Source organism: Rhinoraja longicauda, chromosome 2 (assembly GCF_053455715.1).
Source record: "Rhinoraja longicauda isolate Sanriku21f chromosome 2, sRhiLon1.1, whole genome shotgun sequence".
Classification (NCBI taxonomy): Eukaryota; Metazoa; Chordata; class Chondrichthyes; order Rajiformes; family Arhynchobatidae; genus Rhinoraja; species Rhinoraja longicauda.
In genome coordinates this window covers 48,893-70,147 of record NC_135954.1, presented here as the reverse complement: position 1 = coordinate 70,147, position 21,255 = coordinate 48,893, and the positions used below count along the sequence as shown (strand labels likewise).

General features: G+C 49.9%; 1 protein-coding gene across 1 annotated transcript in view; it reads right to left on the bottom strand.

The window, feature by feature from the left end:
* Nucleotides 1-501: 501 nt before the first annotated feature.
* Nucleotides 502-21,255, bottom strand: part of fbxl7 (F-box and leucine-rich repeat protein 7) — a 32,982-nt gene continuing 12,228 nt past the window's right edge. The window contains exons 3-4 of the mRNA XM_078413674.1: nucleotides 19,543-20,148; nucleotides 502-3,666 (exon numbers count right to left, since the gene is read on the bottom strand). Of these exons, the coding sequence (XP_078269800.1) occupies nucleotides 2,930-3,666; nucleotides 19,543-20,148 (1,343 nt within the window). The 3' untranslated portion in view covers nucleotides 502-2,929. The remainder of the gene's footprint in view (nucleotides 3,667-19,542; nucleotides 20,149-21,255) is intronic.

The window sequence follows — 21,255 nt, the reverse complement described above, 5'->3', positions numbered from 1 at the left end:
AGCGAGAGCAGATACAAGGTGCCAGCGAGAGCAGATACAAGGTGCCAGCGAGAGCAGATACAAGGTGCCAGCGAGAGCAGATACAAGGTGCCAGCGAGAGCAGATACAAGGTGCCAGCGAGAGCAGATACAAGGTGCCAGGGAGAGCAGATACAAGGTGCCAGCGAGAGCAGATACAAGGTGCCAGCGAGAGCAGATACAAGGTGCCAGCGAGAGCAGATACAAGGTGCCAGCAAGAGCAGACAGCAGCTGATACAATTCTGACTTTTTAAAGATATTTGGACAAACATATGGATCAGGGGTTTGTGGGTTATGAACCCAATGGAGGTCGCCCAGTGTGCGGGCCCAGCCGGTGTTACAGGGGGTGGTGGGGGGGGCATGGGGGGGGGGGTACGGGGGGGGGGTTGCAGGCTGGGACCTGCTGGACATGGACACCTCCACGACTCAATACTCTAATTCTTGAAGAAAACTCAAGTCGGACAGTATTCAAATGATTGCCTTTATATATTCCAGAGAGGAATTAAAAAAAACAATGGGAAAGTTGTTTGATGTTTCCAGCAGTTTGTGTTGGTTTCTATGGAGGTTTGACAGGCAAAAATGTACAAATGCATCGGATATAAAAACAATGTATTTCATTTCCATGACTTTGTCGTGGTTTAATTATCATTGTACAGTGCAGAAAAGAAGTAAATATTTGGTTTGAGAAAATAAGAGCAAATAAAATGCCGGCCTTTTGGACGGATAGTTTGCATAGTCTCCAGTCGGAGGTGTGCTCTGTATCTGCTGCCGTGTGGGTCAGTGTGTGCTCTGTATCTGCTGGGTCAGTGTGTGCTCTGTATCTGCTGGGTCAGTGTGTGCTCTGTATCTGCTGCCGTGTGGGTCAGTGTGTGCTCTGTATCTGCTGCCGTGTGGGTCAGTGTGTGCTCTGTATCTGCTGCCGTGTGGGTCAGTGTGTGCTCTGTATCTGCTGCCGTGTGGGTCGGTGTGGGTCGGTGTGTGCTCGTGTGGGTCGGTGTGGGTCGGTGTGCTCTGCTGGGTCGGTGTGGGTTGGTGTGGGTCGGTGTGGGTCGGTGTGTGCTCGTGTGGGTCGGTGTGGGTCGGTGTGCTCTGCTGGGTCGGTGTGGGTCGGTGTGGGTCGGTGTGTGCTCTGTTTGCTGTAGTGTGGGTCAGTGTGCTCTATACCTGCTGTGTTGGTGTGTGCTGTTTGCAGCCGTGTGGGTCGGTGTGGGTCAGTGTGGGTCGTGTGGGTCGGTGTGTGCTCGTGTGGGTTGATGTGGTCTGCTGTCTTGGTGTGTGCTCTGCTGGGTCGGTGTGGGTCGGTGTGGGTCGGTGTGGGTCGGTGTGGGTCGGTGTGTGGGTCGGTGTGTGGGTCGGTGTGTGCTCGTGTGGGTCGGTGTGTGGGTCGGTGTGTAGGTCGGTGTGTGGGTCGGTGTGTGGGTCGGTGTGTGGGTCGGTGTGTGGGTCGGTGTGTGGGTCGGTGTGTGGGTCGGTGTGTGCTCTGCTGGGTCGGTGTGGGTCGGTGTGTGGGTCGGTGTGTGGGTCGGTGTGTGGGTCGGTGTGTGGGTCGGTGTGTGTTTCGGTGTGTGCTCTGCTGGGTCGGTGTGGGTCGGTGTGTGGGTCGGTGTGAGTCGGTGTGTGGGTCAGTGTGGGTCGGTGTGGGTCAGTGTGCTCTATGCCTGCTGCCATCAGAAGAAGGCAGGGTTGGTGTGGGTCGGTGTGGGTCGGCGTGGGTCAGTGTGGGTCGGTGTGGGTCAGTGTGTGCTCGTGTGGGTCAGTGTGGGTCAGTGTGGGTCAGTGTGGGTCGGTGTGGGTCGGTGTGTGCTCGTGTGGGTCAGTGTGGGTCGGTGTGTGCTCGTGTGGGTCAGTGTGGGTCAGTGTGGGTCGGCGTGGGTCAGTGTGGGTCGGTGTGTGCTCGTGTGGGTCAGTGTGGGTCAGTGTGGGTCGGCGTGGGTCGGTGTGTGCTCGTGTGGGTCAGTGTGGGTCGGCGTGGGTCGGTGTGGGTCGGTGTGTGCTCGTGTGGGTCAGTGTGGGTCGGTGTGGGTCAGTGTGCTCTATACCTGCTGCCATCAGAAGAAGGCAGGGTCAGTGTGGGTCGGTGTGGGTCGGTGTGGGTCGGTGTGTGCTCGTGTGGGTCAGTGTGGGTCAGTGTGGGTCGGTGTGGGTCAGTGTGCTCTATACCTGCTGCCATCAGAAGAAGGCAGGGTTGGTGTGGGTCAGTGTGGGTCAGTGTGGGTCAGTGTGGGTCAGTGTGGGTCAGTGTGCTCTATACCTGCTGCCATTAGAAGAAGGCAGGGTTGGTGTGGGTCAGTGTGGGTCGGCGTGGGTCGGTGTGGGTCGGTGTGGGTCAGTGTGGGTCGGTGTGGGTCAGTGTGTGCTCGTGTGGGTCAGTGTGGGTCAGTGTGGGTCAGTGTGGGTCGGTGTGGGTCGGTGTGTGCTCGTGTGGGTCAGTGTGGGTCGGTGTGTGCTCGTGTGGGTCAGTGTGGGTCAGTGTGGGTCGGCGTGGGTCAGTGTGGGTCGGTGTGTGCTCGTGTGGGTCAGTGTGGGTCGGCGTGGGTCGGCGTGGGTCGGTGTGTGCTCGTGTGGGTCAGTGTGGGTCAGTGTGGGTCGGCGTGGGTCGGTGTGGGTCGGTGTGTGCTCGTGTGGGTCAGTGTGGGTCAGTGTGGGTCGGTGTGGGTCAGTGTGCTCTATACCTGCTGCCATCAGAAGAAGGCAGGGTCAGTGTGGGTCGGTGTGTGCTCGTGTGGGTCAGTGTGGGTCAGTGTGGGTCGGCGTGGGTCAGTGTGGGTCGGTGTGTGCTCGTGTGGGTCAGTGTGGGTCAGTGTGGGTCGGTGTGGGTCAGTGTGGGTCGGCGTGGGTCGGCGTGGGTCAGCGTGGGTCAGTGTGGGTCAGTGTGGGTCAGTGTGGGTCAGTGTGCTCTATACCTGCTGCCATTAGAAGAAGGCAGGGTTGGTGTGCTCTATGACACACCTCTTGCAGTGCCGTTTGACAAACTGCAGAGCCTCTACAGGGATGTCACAATCCTGCACATTCAAGGCTTGCAGCTCGAAGCAGTTAGCCGCGACAATCTTTATCCCTCTACCAGAGATGCTCTCGCAGGATCTGAGACTTAGCCTCTTGAGGTTGTAGCAGTTCAACGCCAGAACCTCCATGCCAGCGTCAGAAACCAGCAGGCACTTGCCAATGTCCAGGGACTTGAGCTTTGTGCAGTTCTTGGCCAGGTACTCCACTCCATGGTCAGTCAGCCCATCGCAGCCGCGGGCATTCAGGTAGCGCAGTTTGCTGCAGTACTTGGCGATGTAGCGCACTCCGACGTCCGTGATCCGCACGCAATGGGCAATGCTCAGATACTTCAGATGTGCTTCCAGCTTTGCCACCTCTCTCATCCCAAAGTCAGTCACTGCCCGGCAGTCACTAACGCTCAACTCTCTGATCGAGGTGCAATAAAGCATGAGGAAGTGCAGGCCCTCGTCAGTGACACGGATACACCTGCGCAGGTACAGGTGTGTCAGCTGCGTGCAGTGGGCTGCTATCGTGTGCAACCCCTGGTCCTCCAGGAGAAAGCAGTCGGTCATGTTCAGGTAACGGATGCAGGTCTGCTTGCCGTGAAGGGGAGAGAGTTTCACAGAGGCTTCCTTTGTTAGACTGATGCAGGTAATCTTAGAGCAACCTACAGAACAAACAAGGACCACGTTACTGAACCGTTACCTGATGTACTGCTGCCCAATGCCCAAGGACACCAAGCAGAGAGGGGGCTTTGCTAAACCTTGCCCGTGCCTGGAAGACTCATCCGTTTTCCTTCGTTCTCCAGCTGTTTCTTTACTATTTCATTGTCCTTTTAGCTAGGATTTATCAACGGCAGTGGATGATTCGGATGAGAACGTACACAACAAGATTAGCAAGTTTGCTGATGATATAAAAGGGGGTGGTTTTGCAGATAGTTCAATGGTCCTTTATGTCATGTATACTGAGGTACAGTGAAATTTAATTTACCATACAGTCATACCAAAAAAGCAAGATAGTGAAGATGGTTGTGAACGATTGCAGCAGGATCTGGATCTGGATCGATTGGCCAGGTGGGCGGAGGAATGGTTGATAGAATTTAATACAGAAAAGTGTGAGGTGTTGGATTTTGGGATGACTAACATGGGCAGGACCTACACAGTGAATGGTAGGCCTCTGGGGAGTGTTGTAGAGCAGAGGGATCGAGGAGTGCAGGTGTATGGTTCCTTGAAGGTGGAGTCGCAGGTAGATAAGGTAAAAAGGCAGAGTATTGAGTCTAGAAGTTGGGAGGTCATGTTGCAGTTGTATAAGACATTGGTGGGGTTGCATTTAGAAAATTGTGTTCAGTTTAGAGAGTGATACAGTGTGGAAACAGGCCCTTCGGTCCAACTTGCCCACACCGGCCAACATGTCCCATCTGTACTTGTCCCATCTACCAGCATTTAGTCCATATCCCTCCAAACCTGTCCTATCCATGTACCTGTCTGCTTTTCAAATGTTGGGATAGTCCCAGCCTCAACTACCTCCTCTGGCAGCGGAATCTGAGGGGTACGTTTTCACCCAGAGAGTGGTGGGTGTATGGAACAAGCTGCAGGAGGAGGTAGTTGGGGCAGGGACTATCCCAACCTTTAAGAAACAGACAGGTACATGGATAGGACAGGTTTGGAGGGACATAGCTCACACACAAGCAGGTGGGACTAGTGTAGCTGGGACATGTTGGCTGTGTGGGCAAGATGGACCGAAGGGTCTGTTTCTACACTATATCACTTTATGAGTCTATAACTCACAGTGTCCTCCAATATATCTGATCAAGCCTGGGAGATTTATCCACATTCAAAAGCTTTAAGACGTTCAACATCTCTTTAAGAGAGTTAGATAGTGCTCGAGGGGCTAGTGGAATCAAGGGATATGGGGAGAAGGCAGGCACAGGTTACTGATTGTGGATGATCAGCCATGATCACAATGAATGGTGGTGCTGGTTCAAAAGGACGAATGGCCTCCTCCTGCACCTATTTTCTATGTTTCTATGTCTCTAATGTAATACTGACTGTCCTGAAGGCACATCCGTGAATGGTTCCAAGTTCCATGGTCTTCAGAGTAGAAATACTCATTGAGAACGTTGCCATCTCTGCCCGCTTCACATGGAGACGACTGCTTTGGTTTCTAAGGGGTCCTATTCTCTATCAGTCACCCTTGATCCCTTAATGTACATAAAATCTCTTTCGAGTTCCCTGAACATTATCGCCAGAGTTATCTCCTGCTCCTTTTTGCCCTCCTGATTTCCTTCTGTGGTTTGTTCCTGAACTCCCAACTCCTCCAGGGATACACTTGCTCCCTTGCCTCCTATTTCCTGCCCAGAGATTCGATTTCTCTCGTCTTCCCACCCCATTCCCTGCATATCCATGCATCTATCCAAAAGCCTCTTAAATCCCACTATCGTATCTGCCTCCATCCCCACCCCTGGCAACATGTTCCAGGCCCCCAACCCCACCCCAACCCCCACCCCAGGCAGCACGTTCCAGGCCCCCACCCCCACCCCCACCCCCACCCCTGGCAGCACGTTCCAGGCCCCCACCCCCACCTCCACCCCCACCCCAGGCAGCACGTTCCAGGCCCCCAACCCCACCCCCACCCCCACCCCAGGCAGCACGTTCCAGGCCCCCAACCCCAACCCCCACCCCCACCCCCACCCCCACCCCCACCCCTGGCAGCACGTTCCAGGCCCCCAACCCCACCCCCACCCCCACCCCCACCCCCACCCCAGGCAGCACGTTCCAGGCCCCCAACCCCACCCCCACCCCAGGCAGCACGTTCCAGGCCCCCAACCCCACCCCCACCCCCACCCCTGGCAGCACGTTCCAGGCCCCCAACCCCACCCCAACCCCCACCCCCACCCCAGGCAGCACGTTCCAGGCCCCCACCCCCACCCCCACCCCTGGCAGCACGTTCCAGGCCCCCACCCCCACCTCCACCCCCACCCCCACCTCAGGCAGCACGTTCCAGGCCCCCAACCCCACCCCCACCCCCACCCCAGGCAGCACGTTCCAGGCCCCCAACCCCACCCCAACCCCCACCCCCACCCCCACCCCTGGCAGCACGTTCCAGGCCCCCAACCCCACCCCCACCCCCACCCCCACCCCCACCCCCACCCCAGGCAGCACGTTCCAGGCCCCCAACCCCACCCCCACCCCAGGCAGCACGTTCCAGGCCCCCAACCCCACCCCCAACCCCACCCCCACCCCCACCCCAGGCAGCACGTTCCAGGCCCCCAACCCCACCCCAACCCCCACCCGCACCCGCACCCCTGGCATCACGTTCCAGGCCCCCAACCCCACCCCCACCCCCACCCCTGGCAGCACGTTCCAGGCCCCCAACCCCACCCCCACCCCCACCCCGGGCAGCACGTTCCAGGCCCCCGCCACCGAATTAGATTTGAATGAATGAATGAATGAATAAGTTTATTGGCCAAGTATGTGCATGTACAAGATGATAGTTTTGTGATAGTTTTTCTTAAATGTCAGAATGCTAAAGAGGGTGGAGTAGAACCACAGAACCACCGAGTGTGGAGTAGAACCACAGAACCACAGAGCGGCACAGTAGGACCATAGAGGGGCACAGTAGGACCACGGAGGGTAGAGGCACAGTACAACCACTGTGTGAATGTCCAAGCTACACAGCAGACCCTTGATCATCTGGGCAAGTGGGCCGAGGAATGGCAAATGGAGTTTAATTTAGATAAGTGTGAGAGGTTGCACTTTGGGCAGGACCTTCACAATGAACATTTTGGGCCTGGGGTTTGTTTTAGAGCAGAGAGATCTAGGAATACAAGTACATAGTACCCTGAAAGTGGCTTGTCAAGAAGGCTTTTGGCATGCTGACTTTCACCAGTCAGTAAACTGAGTTCAGAAGTTGGGATGTTATGTTACTGTTGTAAATGACATTGGTGAGGCTTCACTAGGATTATAGGGTTCAGATTTGGGCACAAGACTACGGAAAACATAGAAAAACAGGTGCAGGAGTAGGCCCTTTGAGCCAGCACCGCCATTCAATATGATCATGGCTGATCATCTAAAATCAGTACCCCGTTCCTGCTTTCTCCCCATATCCTTTGATTCCGTTAGCCCCAAGAACTAAATCTCACTCTCGCTTGAAAGCATCCAGAGAATTGGCCTCCACTGCCTTCTGTGGCAGAGAATTCCACAGGTTCACAACTCTCTGGGTGAAGACATTTTTCCTCATCTCAGTCCTAAATGGCCTACCCCTTATTCTTAAACTGTGACCCCTGGTTCTGGACTCCCCCAACATTGGGAACATTTTTCCTGCATCTAGCCTGTCCAATTCCTTAAGAATTTTTAATGTTTCCATAAGATCCCGTCTCATCCTTCTAAATTCCAGTGAATACAAGTCCAATCGTCCCATTCTTTCATCATATGTCAGTCCCACCATCCCGGGAATTAACCTGGTGAACCTACGCTGCACTCCCTCAATAGAACGGAGATGAGGAAGAACTTTTTCAGTCAGAGAGTGGTGAAGGTGTGGAATTCTCTGCCTCAGAAGGCAGTGGAGGCCAGTTCGTTGGATGCTTTCAAGAGAGAGCTGGATAGAGCTCTTAAGGATAGCGGAGTGAGGGGGTATGGGGAGAAGGCAGGAACGGGGTACTGAATGAGAGTGATCAGCCATGATCGCATTGAATGGCGGTGCTGGCTCGAAGGGCTGAATGGCCTACTCCTGCACCTATTGTCTGTTGTCTATTGTCAATAGCAATAATGTCTTTCCTCAAATTTGGAGACCAAAATTGCACACAATACTCCAGGTGTGGTCTCACCAGGGCCTTGTACAACTGCAGTAGGACCTCCTTGCTCCTAAACTCAAATCCTCTTGCAATGAAGGCCAACATGCCATTGGCTTCCTTCACTGCCTGCTGTATCTGCATGCTTGCTTTCAGTGACTGATGTACAAGGACACCCAGATCTCATTGCACCTCCCCTTCTACTAATCTGACACCATTCAGATAATAATCTGCCTTCCTGTTCTTGCCACCAAAGTGGATAACCTCACATCTATCCACATTAAACTGCATCTGCCATGCATCTGCCCACTCACCCAACCTATCCAAGTCATCCTGCAGCCTCATAGCATTCTCCTCGCAGCTCACACTGCCACCCAGCTTTGTGTCATCTGCAAACTTGGAGATGTCACATTTAATTCCCTCGTCTAAATCGTTAGTATATATTGTAAACAACTGGAGTCCCATCACCAAGCCTTGCGGCACCCCACTAGTCACTGCCTGCCATTCTGAAAAGGACCCGTTAATTCCTACTCTTTGCTTCCTGTCTGCCAACCAGTTCTTAATCCATGTCGAAGGTATTTATTCACAAAGTGCTGGAGTAACTCAGCAGGTCGGGCAGCATCTCGGGAGAGAAGGAATGGGTGACGTTTAGGGTCGAGACCCTTCTTCAGTCTGAAGAAGGGTCTCGACCCGAAACGTCACCCATTCCTTCTCTCCCGAGATGCTGCCCGACCTGCTGAGTTACTCCAGCACTTTGTGAATAAATACCTTCGATTTGTACCAGCATCTGCAGTTATTTTCTTATACTACTTAATCCATGTCAATACCCTACCCCCAATACCACGTGCTCTAATTTTGCTCACTGATCTCTTGTGTGGGACGTTGTCAAAGCCTTTTGAAAGTCCAGATACACCACATCCACTGGCTCTCCCTATCCATTTTTATTACATCCTCAAAAAATTGCAAAAGATTAGTCAAGCATGAATCCATGCTGACTTTGACCGATCCTGTCACTGCTTTCCAAATACGCCTCAATAACATCTTTAACAATCGACTCCAGCATCTTCCCCACTACTGATGTAAGGCTAACTCCCAGTTTTCTCTCTCCCTCCTTTCTTAAAAAGTAGAGTTACATTGGCTACCCTCCAATCCACAGGAACTGATCCATATAACCATATAACCATATAACAACTACAGCATGGAAACAGGCCTGTCCGGCCCTACCAGTCCACGCCGACCATTCTCCCTGACCTAGTCTCATCTACCTGCACTCAGACCATAACCCTCTAATCCCCTCCTATCCATATACCTATCCAATTTACTCTTAAATAATAAAATCGAGCCAGCCTCCACCACTTCCACCGGAAGCCCATTCCATACAGCCACCACCCTCTGAGTAAAGAAGTTCCCCCTCATGTTACCCCTAAACCTTTGTCCCTCAATTCTGAAGCTATGTCCCCTTGTTGGAATCTTCCCCACTCTCAAAGGGAAAAGCCTACCCACGTCAACTCTGTCCGTCCCTCTCAAAATTTAAAAAACCTCTATCAAGTCCCCCCCTCAACCTTCTACGCTCCAAAGAATAAAGACCCAACCTGTTCAACCTCTCTCTGTAGCCTAAGTGCTGAAACCCAGGCAACATTCTAGTAAATCTCCTCTGTACCCTCTCCATTTTGTCGACATCCTTCCTATAATTTGGCGACCAGAACTGCACACCATACTCCAGATTCGGCCTCACCAATGCCCTGTACAATTTTAACATTACATCCCAACTTCTATACTCGATGCTCTGATTTATAAAGGCAAGCATACCAAACGCCTTCTTCACCACCCTATCCACATGAGATTCCACCTTCAGGGAACAATGCACAGTTATTCCCAGATCCCTCTGTTCCACTGCATTCCTCCATTCCCTACCATTTACCCTGTACGTCCTATTTTGATTTGTCCTACCAAAATGCAGCACCTCACACTTATCAGCATTAAACTCCATCTGCCATCTTTCAGCCCACCCTTCCAAAAGGCCCAAGTCTCTCTGTAGACTTTGAAAATCTACCTCACTATCAACTACACCACCTATCTTAGTATCATCTGCATATTTACTAATCCAATTTGCCACACCATCATCCAGATCATTAATGTAAATGACTCCAGAGTCGAGAGAACATTGGAAAATGATCACCAATACATCCATGATTTCTAGGGCCACCTCCTTGGTGAAATAAATTCACCTGCTTCTGACTTCAAGGGACCCACATTTGTCTTAACTATTTTTTTTCCTCTTCACATACCTAAAGAGGTTTTTACTATCCTCCTTTATATTATTGGCTAGTTTACCTTTGTACCTCATCTTTTCTCCCTGTATTGCCTTTTTAGTTATGTTCTGTTGCTCTTTAAGAGTCCAATCCCCTGGCTTCCCGCTCATCTTTGCAATGTTATACTTCTTCTCTTTTATTTTTATACTATCCTTGACTTCCCTTGTCAGCTACGGTCACCTCTTACTCCCCTTAGAATCTTTCTTCTTCTTTGGGATGATCCTGCACCTTCTGTATTATTCCCAGAAATACCTGCCATTGCTGTTCCACCATCATCTCTGCTAGGGCCTCCTTCCAGTCAACTCTGGCCAGCTCCTGCCTCATGCCTCCATAGTCCCCCTTGCTCAACTGCAATACTGACACTTCCGATTTTCCCTTCTCCCTCTCAAATTGTAGATTAAAACATTGTATTATGATCACTGCCTCCTAAAGGCTCTTTTACCTTGAGTTCCCTTATCAAATCCGGTTCATTACACAACACTAAATCCAGAATTGCCTTCTCCCTGGTAGGCTCCAGTACAAGCTGCTCTAAGAATCCATCTCGGAGGCACTCCACAAACTCCCTTTCCTGGGATCCAGTACCAACCTGATTTTCCCAGTCTACCATGTTGAAATCTCCCATAACCACCGTAGCATTACATTTGCGACATGCCAATTTTAGCTCCTGATTCAACTTGCACCCTATATCCAGGCTACTGTTTGGGGGCCTGTAGATAACTCCCATTAGAGTCTTTATACCCTTATAATTCCTCAGTTCTGTTCATAATGATTCGACATCTGATTCTATATCACCCCTTGCAAGGGACTGAATATCATTCCTTACCAACAGAGCGACCCCACCCCCTCTGCCAACCTGTCTGTCTTTTCGATTAGGACGTATACCCCTGAATATTCAGCTCCCAGCCCTGGTCACCTTGCGGTACCCCACTAGTCACTTGAGCCAAAGACTCGCACTTTTCTCACAGGGCTCTTCCCTCGACAGGGAAACCAGAACCAGGGGCCACATTTTAAGAATAAGGGGTATGCCATTTAGAACGGAGATGAGGAAAAACTTTTTCATTCAGAGAGTTGTGAAGCTGTGGAACTCTCTGTCTCAGAAGGCAGTGGAGGCCAATTCCCTGGATGCTTTTAAGAGAATTAGATAGAGCTCTTAACGATAGCGGAGTCAGGGGGTATGGGGAGAAGGCAGGAACGGGGTACTGATTGTGGATGATCAGCCATGATCACGGTGAATGGCGGTGCTGGCTCGAAGGGCCGAATGGGCCTCCTCCTACACCTAGTGTCTATTGTCTACTCAACCTTGGGACCTAGGTATAGGGACAGGTGTTGCATCTTCTACTGTTGCAGGGGTAGGCACCTGGGGAGGGGGTGGTTTGGGTGGGAAGGGATGAGTTAACCAGGTAGTTGCGGAGGGAATGGCCTCTGCGGAACGTGGAATGGGGTGGAGGTGGGAAGATGTGACTAGTGTTGGGATCCCGTTGGAGGTGGCGAAGATTTCAGAGGATTATGTGTTGTATGCGACGGCTGATGGGGTGGAAGGCGAGGACTAGGGGGACTCTGTGTCTGTTGCAACCAGGGGGAGGGGGAGCAAGGGCGGAGCTGCGGAGTCCCCAGGAGACACGAGTGAGGGCCTCGTCTATGAAGGGAGAGGGGAACCCCCGCTCCCTAAAGAATGAGGACATCTCGGATGTTCTAGAAAGGAACACCTCATCCTGGGCGCAGATGCGGCGTAGACAGAGGAATTGGGAGTAGGGGATAGTCTTTGCAGGAAGCAGTGGGAAGAAGTGTAGTAACTCTGGAGTAACTCAGTGGGTCAGGCAGTATCTCCGGAGAGAAGAAATAGGTGACGTCTCGGATCAAGACCCTTCTTGAGACGGAATGTTCTCGACTCGAAACGTCACCCATTCCTTCTCTCCAGAGATGCTGCCTGACCCGCTGAGTTACTCCAGCATTTTGTGTCTACTTCGATTTAAACCAACATGTGCAGGGTTTTTTTTCCTAAGGAATCAAGGGATATGGGGAAAAAGCAAGAACGGGATACTGATTTTAGATGATCAGCCTCGAAGGGCCGAATGGCCTACTCCTGCACCTATTTTGCTATGTTTCTATGATTTACTTCAACACTGTGAAACGTCACCTATCCATGTTCTCCACAGATGCTGCCTGACCCACTGAGTTACTCCAGCACTCTGTGAAATGTCACCTATCCATGTTCTCCACAGATGCTGCCTGACCCACTGAGTTACTCCAGCACTCTGTGAAACATCACCTATCCATGTTCTCCACAGATGCTGCCTGACCCATTGAGTTACTCCACAACCCTGTTCTTTTTTGTAAACCTGCATTTACATTTCGTCGTTCCAAAATGTGGAAATGCCTTACAACTGAGGCAAATGGTTCATCAATATTTACTGGGCTGATAAATGGAATTAGCCAGAGGGCGGTGAATCTGTGGGATTCGTTGCCGCAGAAGGCTGTGGAGGTCGTCAATGGATATTTTTACGGCAGAGATAGATAGATTCTTGATTAATACAGGTGTCAGGGGTTATGGGGAGAAGGCAGGACATTGGGGTTAGGAGGGTGAGATAGGTCAGCCATGATTGAATAGCGGAGTAGACTCGATGGGCCGAGTGGCCTAATTCTGCTCATATCAATTATGAACTTATTTGAATTTACAGATTCACAAACAGCTTCTTCCCTTCTGATAATATGGAAGTATATATTTTGTATAGTGCACGAAATTCAGACATTCAAGTGTAACTGTGCAGCATACACATTGTAACTATTCAGACATTCAAGTGTTAACTGTGAAGCATGTGTACTCTTAGGCATTATTCCTCAGTTAGCAGTCCTTAGATCCCTTATTGCATATTTGGTCCTTAGACTTAATCCTTAGGCATTCCTACTTTGGTAACCTTTGACTTAGGCATTGCCTGTATACCATTATCTCTTTGCCTTGTCACATTTGGATGAAAGATAATGGTGGCAAGAGAAGAGATAAGGAAAGACATAGGCCTTGGGGTGATGGATGGATGTGAGGGATGGACTAGCAGGGAAATAAGGGAGGCGGAGTATGAAGGGATGTGAGCATTGAGATAAGGATAAATTACTAAATGGGATTTAATGGTGGCGGGACAGACGGGTGACTGCAAAGAAATGAATGACTGAAGAAAGGAGTGTGGGTATGAGGTAATGTAAAGAAGATAAGGTTTGGAATAATCCTATAAATAGCGTATGTTCTAGAAATAGCATAATAGGTAGCATAGTGACCATAGAGACAGAACGGAGTGAGAACAAGGACTGCATTTAAACTGACTGACCAAGTGCACTAAAATAAGACGAGTACAATGAATAAAATAACTGCAGTTGAACTACTAAGTAACAAATTCCCCGTATCCAAAGAGGATATTAAAAAACATTCTGAAAAATGGGGAAAAAGGACGAAAAAATTGGTTACGTAATGGCCCAAGGAAGGCACGTTTGATATAAATATGTGTGATGAAATGGAAGTGTTAATCAAGAACTATAAGCCTAAGGATAAATCAGAAACCCGAGTAACGAAAAAGGAAAAAGAACTAGACGTGCTTAAATTATTTAGAATAGAAGGAGAAAGGCTGAGGAAAGCATACCAGGAAAAGAATACCACCCCAAACAAGGGTGAAAAACCCAAAAAACAGCATGAAAGTCAGGCGCTTCAGGAGAAAAAATCAACTCTGTACCCCAGCCTAAGGGACCCTGGGTATCCCCCTCCCTATTCCGGCCAGGACGGAATAAAGCAGTGTCCTTTGCTGAAGGGAATAGTGGAGATAGAGGGAGAAGTCACAACTTGGAACGATGAGCAAGACATAAAGGAATATAGACAGAGAAGTGGGCAGCGAGAAAAGGAAAAGATGAAACAAGAAGAACGGGAACTAGAAGCAGACATCAGAAGGCTGCAGGACCTCAGGGACAGAAAGATTTGTGAGATCCGTCAGGCAGCAAATGAGGAGTATGAGGGAGACAGCAACGCAGAATCACAGGCGAGTAATCAACAGGCATCAGAGAGAAGGCAAAACTGTGAGAATGAAGCAGAATTAGAAAGTGATGGGGAAAGAACAAGGGAGTGTAGAAGGGAAATAGAGGCATCCATGAAGCGCTTAGAGACAGAGATAAGGGAGTTGGAAAAAACTGTAGAAAGAGAAAGAATGGAAAGCCAGGTGTACGCCCAGGAAGGAATGAGGTGGGAAAGCATACAGGTAGAACCACAACAAGCTATGGCAAACGGGATACAGGAACTGAGGGGGAGAATGATGCCATTACTTCTGAAAAAGGCAGGACAAACCCAGTATATTATTTGGGTGACCCGAGACCTAGAAGGGCTGAGAAACGCCTTGCCCAACATATATGACGGGGCAGGAAAATGGATTAGGGCCTTTGAGGAGGAAACTATGGGACGGTTATTGGCTATGGGAGATTTGAAGGCACTACTGGTGAAGGTAATGGGAACCACGAAATTAGCAGAGCTGTTTGAAATGGCTGGGGTAAAAAACGCAAATAACCCGATGATTGATGGCCAGTCATTTGACCTAGTCAGACCGAGGGTATGGCAGGCCCTCAGAGACTGTTACCCGCTCAAGGTGAACCCAAAGACATTGAGGGGAGACCCGCTGGGGGACACGGAGAACCCAGCAGCCTATTTGGAGGATCAACTGAAAAAGTGGAGACTTGAAACCGAACAACAAATAGACGGTAATGAGTTGACGACCACTTTGTTTCGGACCTCTGTGGTGGACGCCATGCCCCCTCAGGTTAAGTTCAGATTGGAAGAGGTGGTGGGATTGGCAACCATATCCCACTCCCAGTTCAGGGACCATCTGGTTCATGCAGTCGACAAATATCATAAGGATAGAAAAAGACAGGTGGACCAGCACGAAGAGGTGCAGAGAAAAGTGATGCAAATGCAACTTGAAGAGCTGAAAAAGAAAGAACGTGAAAAAGGAAAGAAAATGCTGGCAGTAACAACAGACCCGGCTGAAACAGCAGAAATGAACAATGCACCGATGCAGAGTGAGTCCTATGACAGAGCCAGACAGAGGCCAGAGAATCCCATGCCAATAATAAATGTCTTTAGGGGAACGTTTCCTCAAATGCCCTATCAGGGACAAAATAAATCAGGAAATCAGCCCCGACAGGATTGGGGCTCCCAAGGGGGGACGCAAGGAAGGGGACGAGGAAGGCCAGTAAGTAGACGGGCAGTTGATAAAATATGTTGGGGATGTAATCAGGTATGGCACCTGAGGAGGGACTGCCCACACCGTCCGTAGCCCGGTCCGTACCAACAGGAACCCACAGAGGGTGAGCAGTGTTTTAACCCAGGGTCGGCCCCAACGGGCCCGACTGGAGGCCCAATTGGACCCATGAATCCCTATGTTAGATATTAGGGGTGCCCAGAGAACCTGGATGGGAAGGGACTTTACACAATGATAACGCGAGAGGCAGAAGAAGAACCCATGGTTCAGGTAATTTTGGGAGGACGGTTAACACCTATGATGATAGATACTGGAGCTACATACACTTGTGTACAGCCGCAGTATGCCTCCCACCTTCCCATGTCAGGAACATTTGTTAAAACTGTAGGGTTGTCGGGAAAAACACAGTTAACACGATACACAACCCCCGTAAGTTTGAAAATGAGCAATAGAGAAATAGTATTACCGATATGTTAATATATAGGTCGTATACCTGTGCCTGAAGGACCATTTAGACACTTGGTGATCGACTATGTGGACATGCTGAAAACGGTAAGAGGAAAAAGATACATGCTGGTAGTAATTGATAGATTTAGCAGGTGGGTGGAAGCGGTACCATCTAAAGACGGGTGCAGGAACTGTAGTCAAGTTTCTGACAAATGAGGTCATCCCACGATTCGGCATACCGACCAAAATCAGTTCCGACAATGGAGCAGCTTTTATCCAAAAAACAGTTAAGTTGGTGCTGCAAGCCCTAAGAAACAAAGATTTGGGTGTGTGTACCACCCTTAGTCTCAGGGCATGGTAGAAAGAGTGAATGAAATGTTGAAAGCTAAGTTGAATAAGATTTGTGCAACCACAAAGTTAAACTGGATCGATGCCCTGCCACTGGCATTAATGAGCTGTCGTATGCAAACTAATCGAATAACTAATTTAACACCACACGAGATGCTCTCTGGCAGACCCATGCCAATACCCAACTGGAGAGGTCCTTACAAGGGACCAAGCTTGGAACAATTAGAGGTGGAACTGAAACAATACATGCGACAGTTAACTATGATACACAAGTCTATTGATACACAGGAAAAGCAAAGGGAGCCAGAGGTGGACCAGGACGAAGGACCTATTAAACCCGGAGATCAGGTCTATGTGCGAGCTTTTCGACGAAGGTAGAATGAGCCAAGAAGGGAAGGACCGTTCACGGTAACTAAAGCCTCACCGACTGCTGTCCAGGTAGAAGGCCGGTCTACATGGTACCATCTCAATCATTGTACAAAGACTGTCCCACGGGCACAACCTGTGAATAACCTCGAGGTAAGCGGACGAGAGAACGAAAATACAGGAGAAGGATCAAGCATTGACCAGATCATAAAGGAAGTCTTGGGAGACATTAGTGACTCTGAGGTTGTTGAAGATGAGTTTGTAGGCGCCTGTCCTCCTCGCGACAATGTGGGCAGAGGCGACATGGGGGAGGCCATTATTGCCTCTTGCAACTCAAACCTGGAAGTCCTCGACTTTGCAGACCTGGACTTGGCTGAACCAGACTGGTCCTAACGATGCCCTGCTGGGGCCAGGGGAGCAGGTGAGGGATCGAAGGGACATTAGCAATGGGGATGACTATGACTCGGTTACGTGGCTCACGGCGGCCACTAATGATTGGTATAAGTGGGCGCAATACACGGCACAAACTATGAAGCTATCACAATGCATCATATGCGCCAAAGCCAGAGAACAATTACTGGCTATACCAGATCTTCATAACTATACGCATTGTACAAAAATTTTAGAAGCATAAAACAATGGTGAGTTATGTCTTACTGCCCAATACAGTGTCTAAATGCAGCAGGATCATCACAAGTGATGCTCTCGGAAGAGCACTGTGCATTATGGAATTTCACACAGGCACAAAAACCCTACCTCAAGCCACCACAAGGGATTAGAATCAAAAGTACGGAGCGATATGAGTGCTATTATGCACCAAATGGCACGCATCCAGTAGGGAAATTCCCAGGTAAATGTAACAGGATCTGGATATGCAATCAGCAAAATCCGTGGCAGCTCGCCCGAGACTTGCCCATGAAGGTTGGTGTTACTTTACTGCCAAATTGTAGGGCTATTTTGATGGCAGATATAGTTATAGCAGATAGATTTTGTATGTGCGGAGGCAGTCCTAGAAATACTCTTCGCTTAATTGGACTGGTCTCTGTGCTAGGGTCACATTAGTCCAATCGGTCCTCATGCTCAGCCCACACGAGGGCTCGAGTATTTTCGAGTACTCGAGCGAAGAGATCGTTTGACTGAATGCCCGAGGGAGTCTACTTGGATGCGATAGGGTAGGGCAACCTCGAGGAATCCCAAATCAGTTTAAAGCTAGAAATGAAATTACTGCTGGGTTGGAATCAATACTGTTTTGGATTACACCCTCAAAGAATACAGAATGGATCAACTATATTTATTTCAACCAGCAAAGATTTATTAATTATACTGAGGATGCGTTGTCAGCCTTAGGGGAACAGCTCGACGCCACCAGCAAAATGGCATGGCAAAACAGGCATGCCCTGGATTGGTTATTGGCTGAAAAGGGGGGAGTCTGTATCCTTTTTGGGGAACACTGTTGTACTTTTATACCCAACAATATCAGCCCGGACGGGCTCTTTACGAAAGTAATGGAAAAACGGAAAAATCTAAGAAACGAAGTTAAACAAAATGCAGGTTTTGGGCATGAACTCTTCAGCTGGCTGGAAAGCATGCTAGGCGGCTGGAGAGCATGGGTGGCTAAAATTGGGATGTCTATTGGAATCGCCCTGCTTGTAATTGCTACAATATTGTAGCAATAATACATTATTATTAATATTGTGTTGTGTTTTTCCTTGTATCAAATCTCTCCTCGTGAAAGCTACTGTGAAGCAGTTCCCGTTGGTCCAGGATAAGAGTGCGTCTACCCTCCAAGAGAAGCAGACCCCGCCGATAGAATACTATAATGACGACCAAATTGCATTGGAGGAGTACTAGGGATATAGATTGTTATGGTAGCTGGGTCTTTTTTCCTATCCCAGGCAAATGGGGGTGGGTTTTTGGCCTAGTGACCCAGGACTTTAGTATGATAGAAGAAGAACACCGACGAGCTGCACATTATATATCTAAACACCCTGAAGTGGGGGCTAATAATGATCAGGTTTATGCCGTAAGTCAATGACATGTGCGACTGTTAGTTTTCTTTTTCTGTGAGACCGTGTAGGTCTCAAAGGGGGGATATATGGGAGTATACATTTTGTATAGTGCACGAAATTCAGACATTCAAGTGTAACTGTGCAGCATACACATTGCAACTATTCAGACATTCAAGTGTTAACTGTGAAGCATGTGTACTCTTAGGCATTCCTCAGTTAGCCTGGCATTATTCCTCAGTTAGCAGTCCTTAGATCCCTTATTGCATATTTGATCCTTAGACTTAATCCTTAGGCATTCCTACTTTGGTAACCTTTGACTTAGGCATTGCCTGTATACCATTATCTCTTTGCCTTGTCACATTTGGATGAAAGATAATGGTGGCAAGAGAAGAGATAAGGAAAGACATAGGCCTTGGGGTGATGGATGGATGTGAGGGATGGACTAGCAGGGAAATAAGGGAGGCGAAGTATGAAGGGATGTGAGCATTGAGATAAGGATAAATTACTGAACGGGATTTAATGGTGACGGGACAGACGGGTGACTGCAAAGAAATGAATGACTGAAGAAAGGAGTGTGGGTATGAGGTAATGTAAAGAAGATAAGGTTTGGAATAATCCTATAAACATAGACTGCCCGATGTACTAAGTGGGCAGTCAGGGCAGTCATGCTGTTGACTTCCTGATTGTTCCAGCTGTTGTTTGCAAATAAAGGCTTTTAACTTCTCGAAGAATTCTCCGTGTCGCCTGTCTTAATTTCGAAGCTAAAGAAAACCACAACAATAACAGACTGGTGAACGGCCCTGCCATCAACTAGGGTGTGGCCCCGATCTTCCAACCTATCTCATCGCTGGCACTGGACCTTTTCAACCGCATGACTACCATTAAGGAACTATAGCACTACAATGCTGTAACAATGTATTCTGCAGCCTGGTATGTTTGTCCTTGCACTGCCTGCTGTACCTGTACATGGCACACAAACAAAAGCTTTCTACTGTACCTGGGTGCAGGTGAACAAGAATACGCCTGCATTTGCCATGCAATTACCTGAAAGGTCCAGGTGCTCCAGGTTGGGACACCGTGAGACCAGGTCATAGAGTGCTTCATTGGAGATGTTGTAGCAGCCTGGTACTTGTAGCTGTCTCAGCTCAGGGCAGCACTGAGCAATGGTGTAGAGGCCCCTGTCAGAGAGACGCCGGCAGCTCAGGATGATGAGGTTCTCCAGCATCAGGCAGACGTTGGGTGTGTCCTGACACAGTCTGCGTGTCAGCACACGCAGAGCCTTGTCCACGTTCACTGTCTCGTCTGTCAGGCGGATAGTCCTCCAGAGGCGTGGGTCCCAGCACAGGCTGTACCAGCGGTGGCACACTCGAGCGCAGCGACACAGCTGGTTGGTGGGGAGGTGGGAGAACATCTCCATCAGGGTGTGGTCTGGCAGTCTGTCGATGGGCGACTGTTCTCTCTGCAGCCTCGAGGTGGGCCTGATGCCACAAGCGGGTACGGGCACCAGGCTCGGCACGTCAGCGGTGGCCTCCCCAGTGACAGACGAGGAGGAGGTGGAGGATGCCTGGCCATTCTGCACACACGCCGTGACTGGAGCGTAGATCAGTGCTGGGCTTGGGGTGCTCAATGTTCGCAAACTCAAGGCAGAATCTGCAGCACAGACAGAAAGCTCACGTTACTCAACCAGTGAACAGTAATGTGCCATTGAGCCCCAGCTTCATTATGCTCTGTCCAACTCACCACAAACAGCCTCCTTGAGAAGAGACAAGATACTGCAGAACAGGAATCTGGAGCAAAACACAAGGTACTGCAGTAACCCAGTGGCTCAGGCAGCATCCATTGAGGGATTGGCGAGACAACCTTTTGGTTGCAGCAGATTAGTGCTTGTCTGCACTGGGCAGGGCATTGGGATGTCATGTGGACTCTCTGCTAGATGTTGGTGATACATCTTGGCGGGGGAGACAGAGAGAGTGGGGGGAGAGAGAGAGAGGGTGGGGAGGAGAGGGAAAAGGTGGGTGTGAGAGAGTGAAAGAGATGGAGTGGGGAAGAGAGAGACACTGTGGGGGCGGAAAGAGACAGGGAGAGAATGGGGGAGAGAGTGAGGGAGAGAGGGAGAGAGAGAGGGAGGGAGGGGGAGAGAAAGAGGGAGACTGGGGGGACGGAAATAGACAGGGAGAGAGTGGGGGTGACAGAGCGTGGGGGAGGGAGAGAGACTGGGGGAGAGAGGGTGAGAGTGGGAGAGAGCGAGAGAGAGAGTGAGGGACGGGGAGAGAGTGGGAGAGAGAGAGAGAGACAGACACTGGGGGGAGTGTGATGGAAGAGTGTCCGATCCATGTCCCTGTCTGTTTTTTAAAAGTTGTGATAGTCCCAGCCTCCACTACCCCCTCTGGCAGCTCGTTCCATACACCCACCACCCTCTGTGTGAAAAACTTACCCCTCAGATTCCTATTAAATCTTTTCCCCTTCACCTTGAACCTATGTCCTCTGGTCCTTGATTCCCCTATTCATCCTCCTGCGCTCCATGGAATAGAGACCCAGCCTGCTCAACCTCACCCTATAGCTCCCTCCCTCGAGTCCTGGCAACATCCTTGTAAATCTTTTCTGAACCCTTTCAAGCTTGACAATATCTTTCCAAAAACATGGTGCCCAGAACTGAACACAAGACTCTAAATGTGGTCTCACCAATGTCTTATACAACTGCAAAATGACCTCCCAACTTCTATACTCAATACCTGACTGATGAAGGCCAAAATGCCA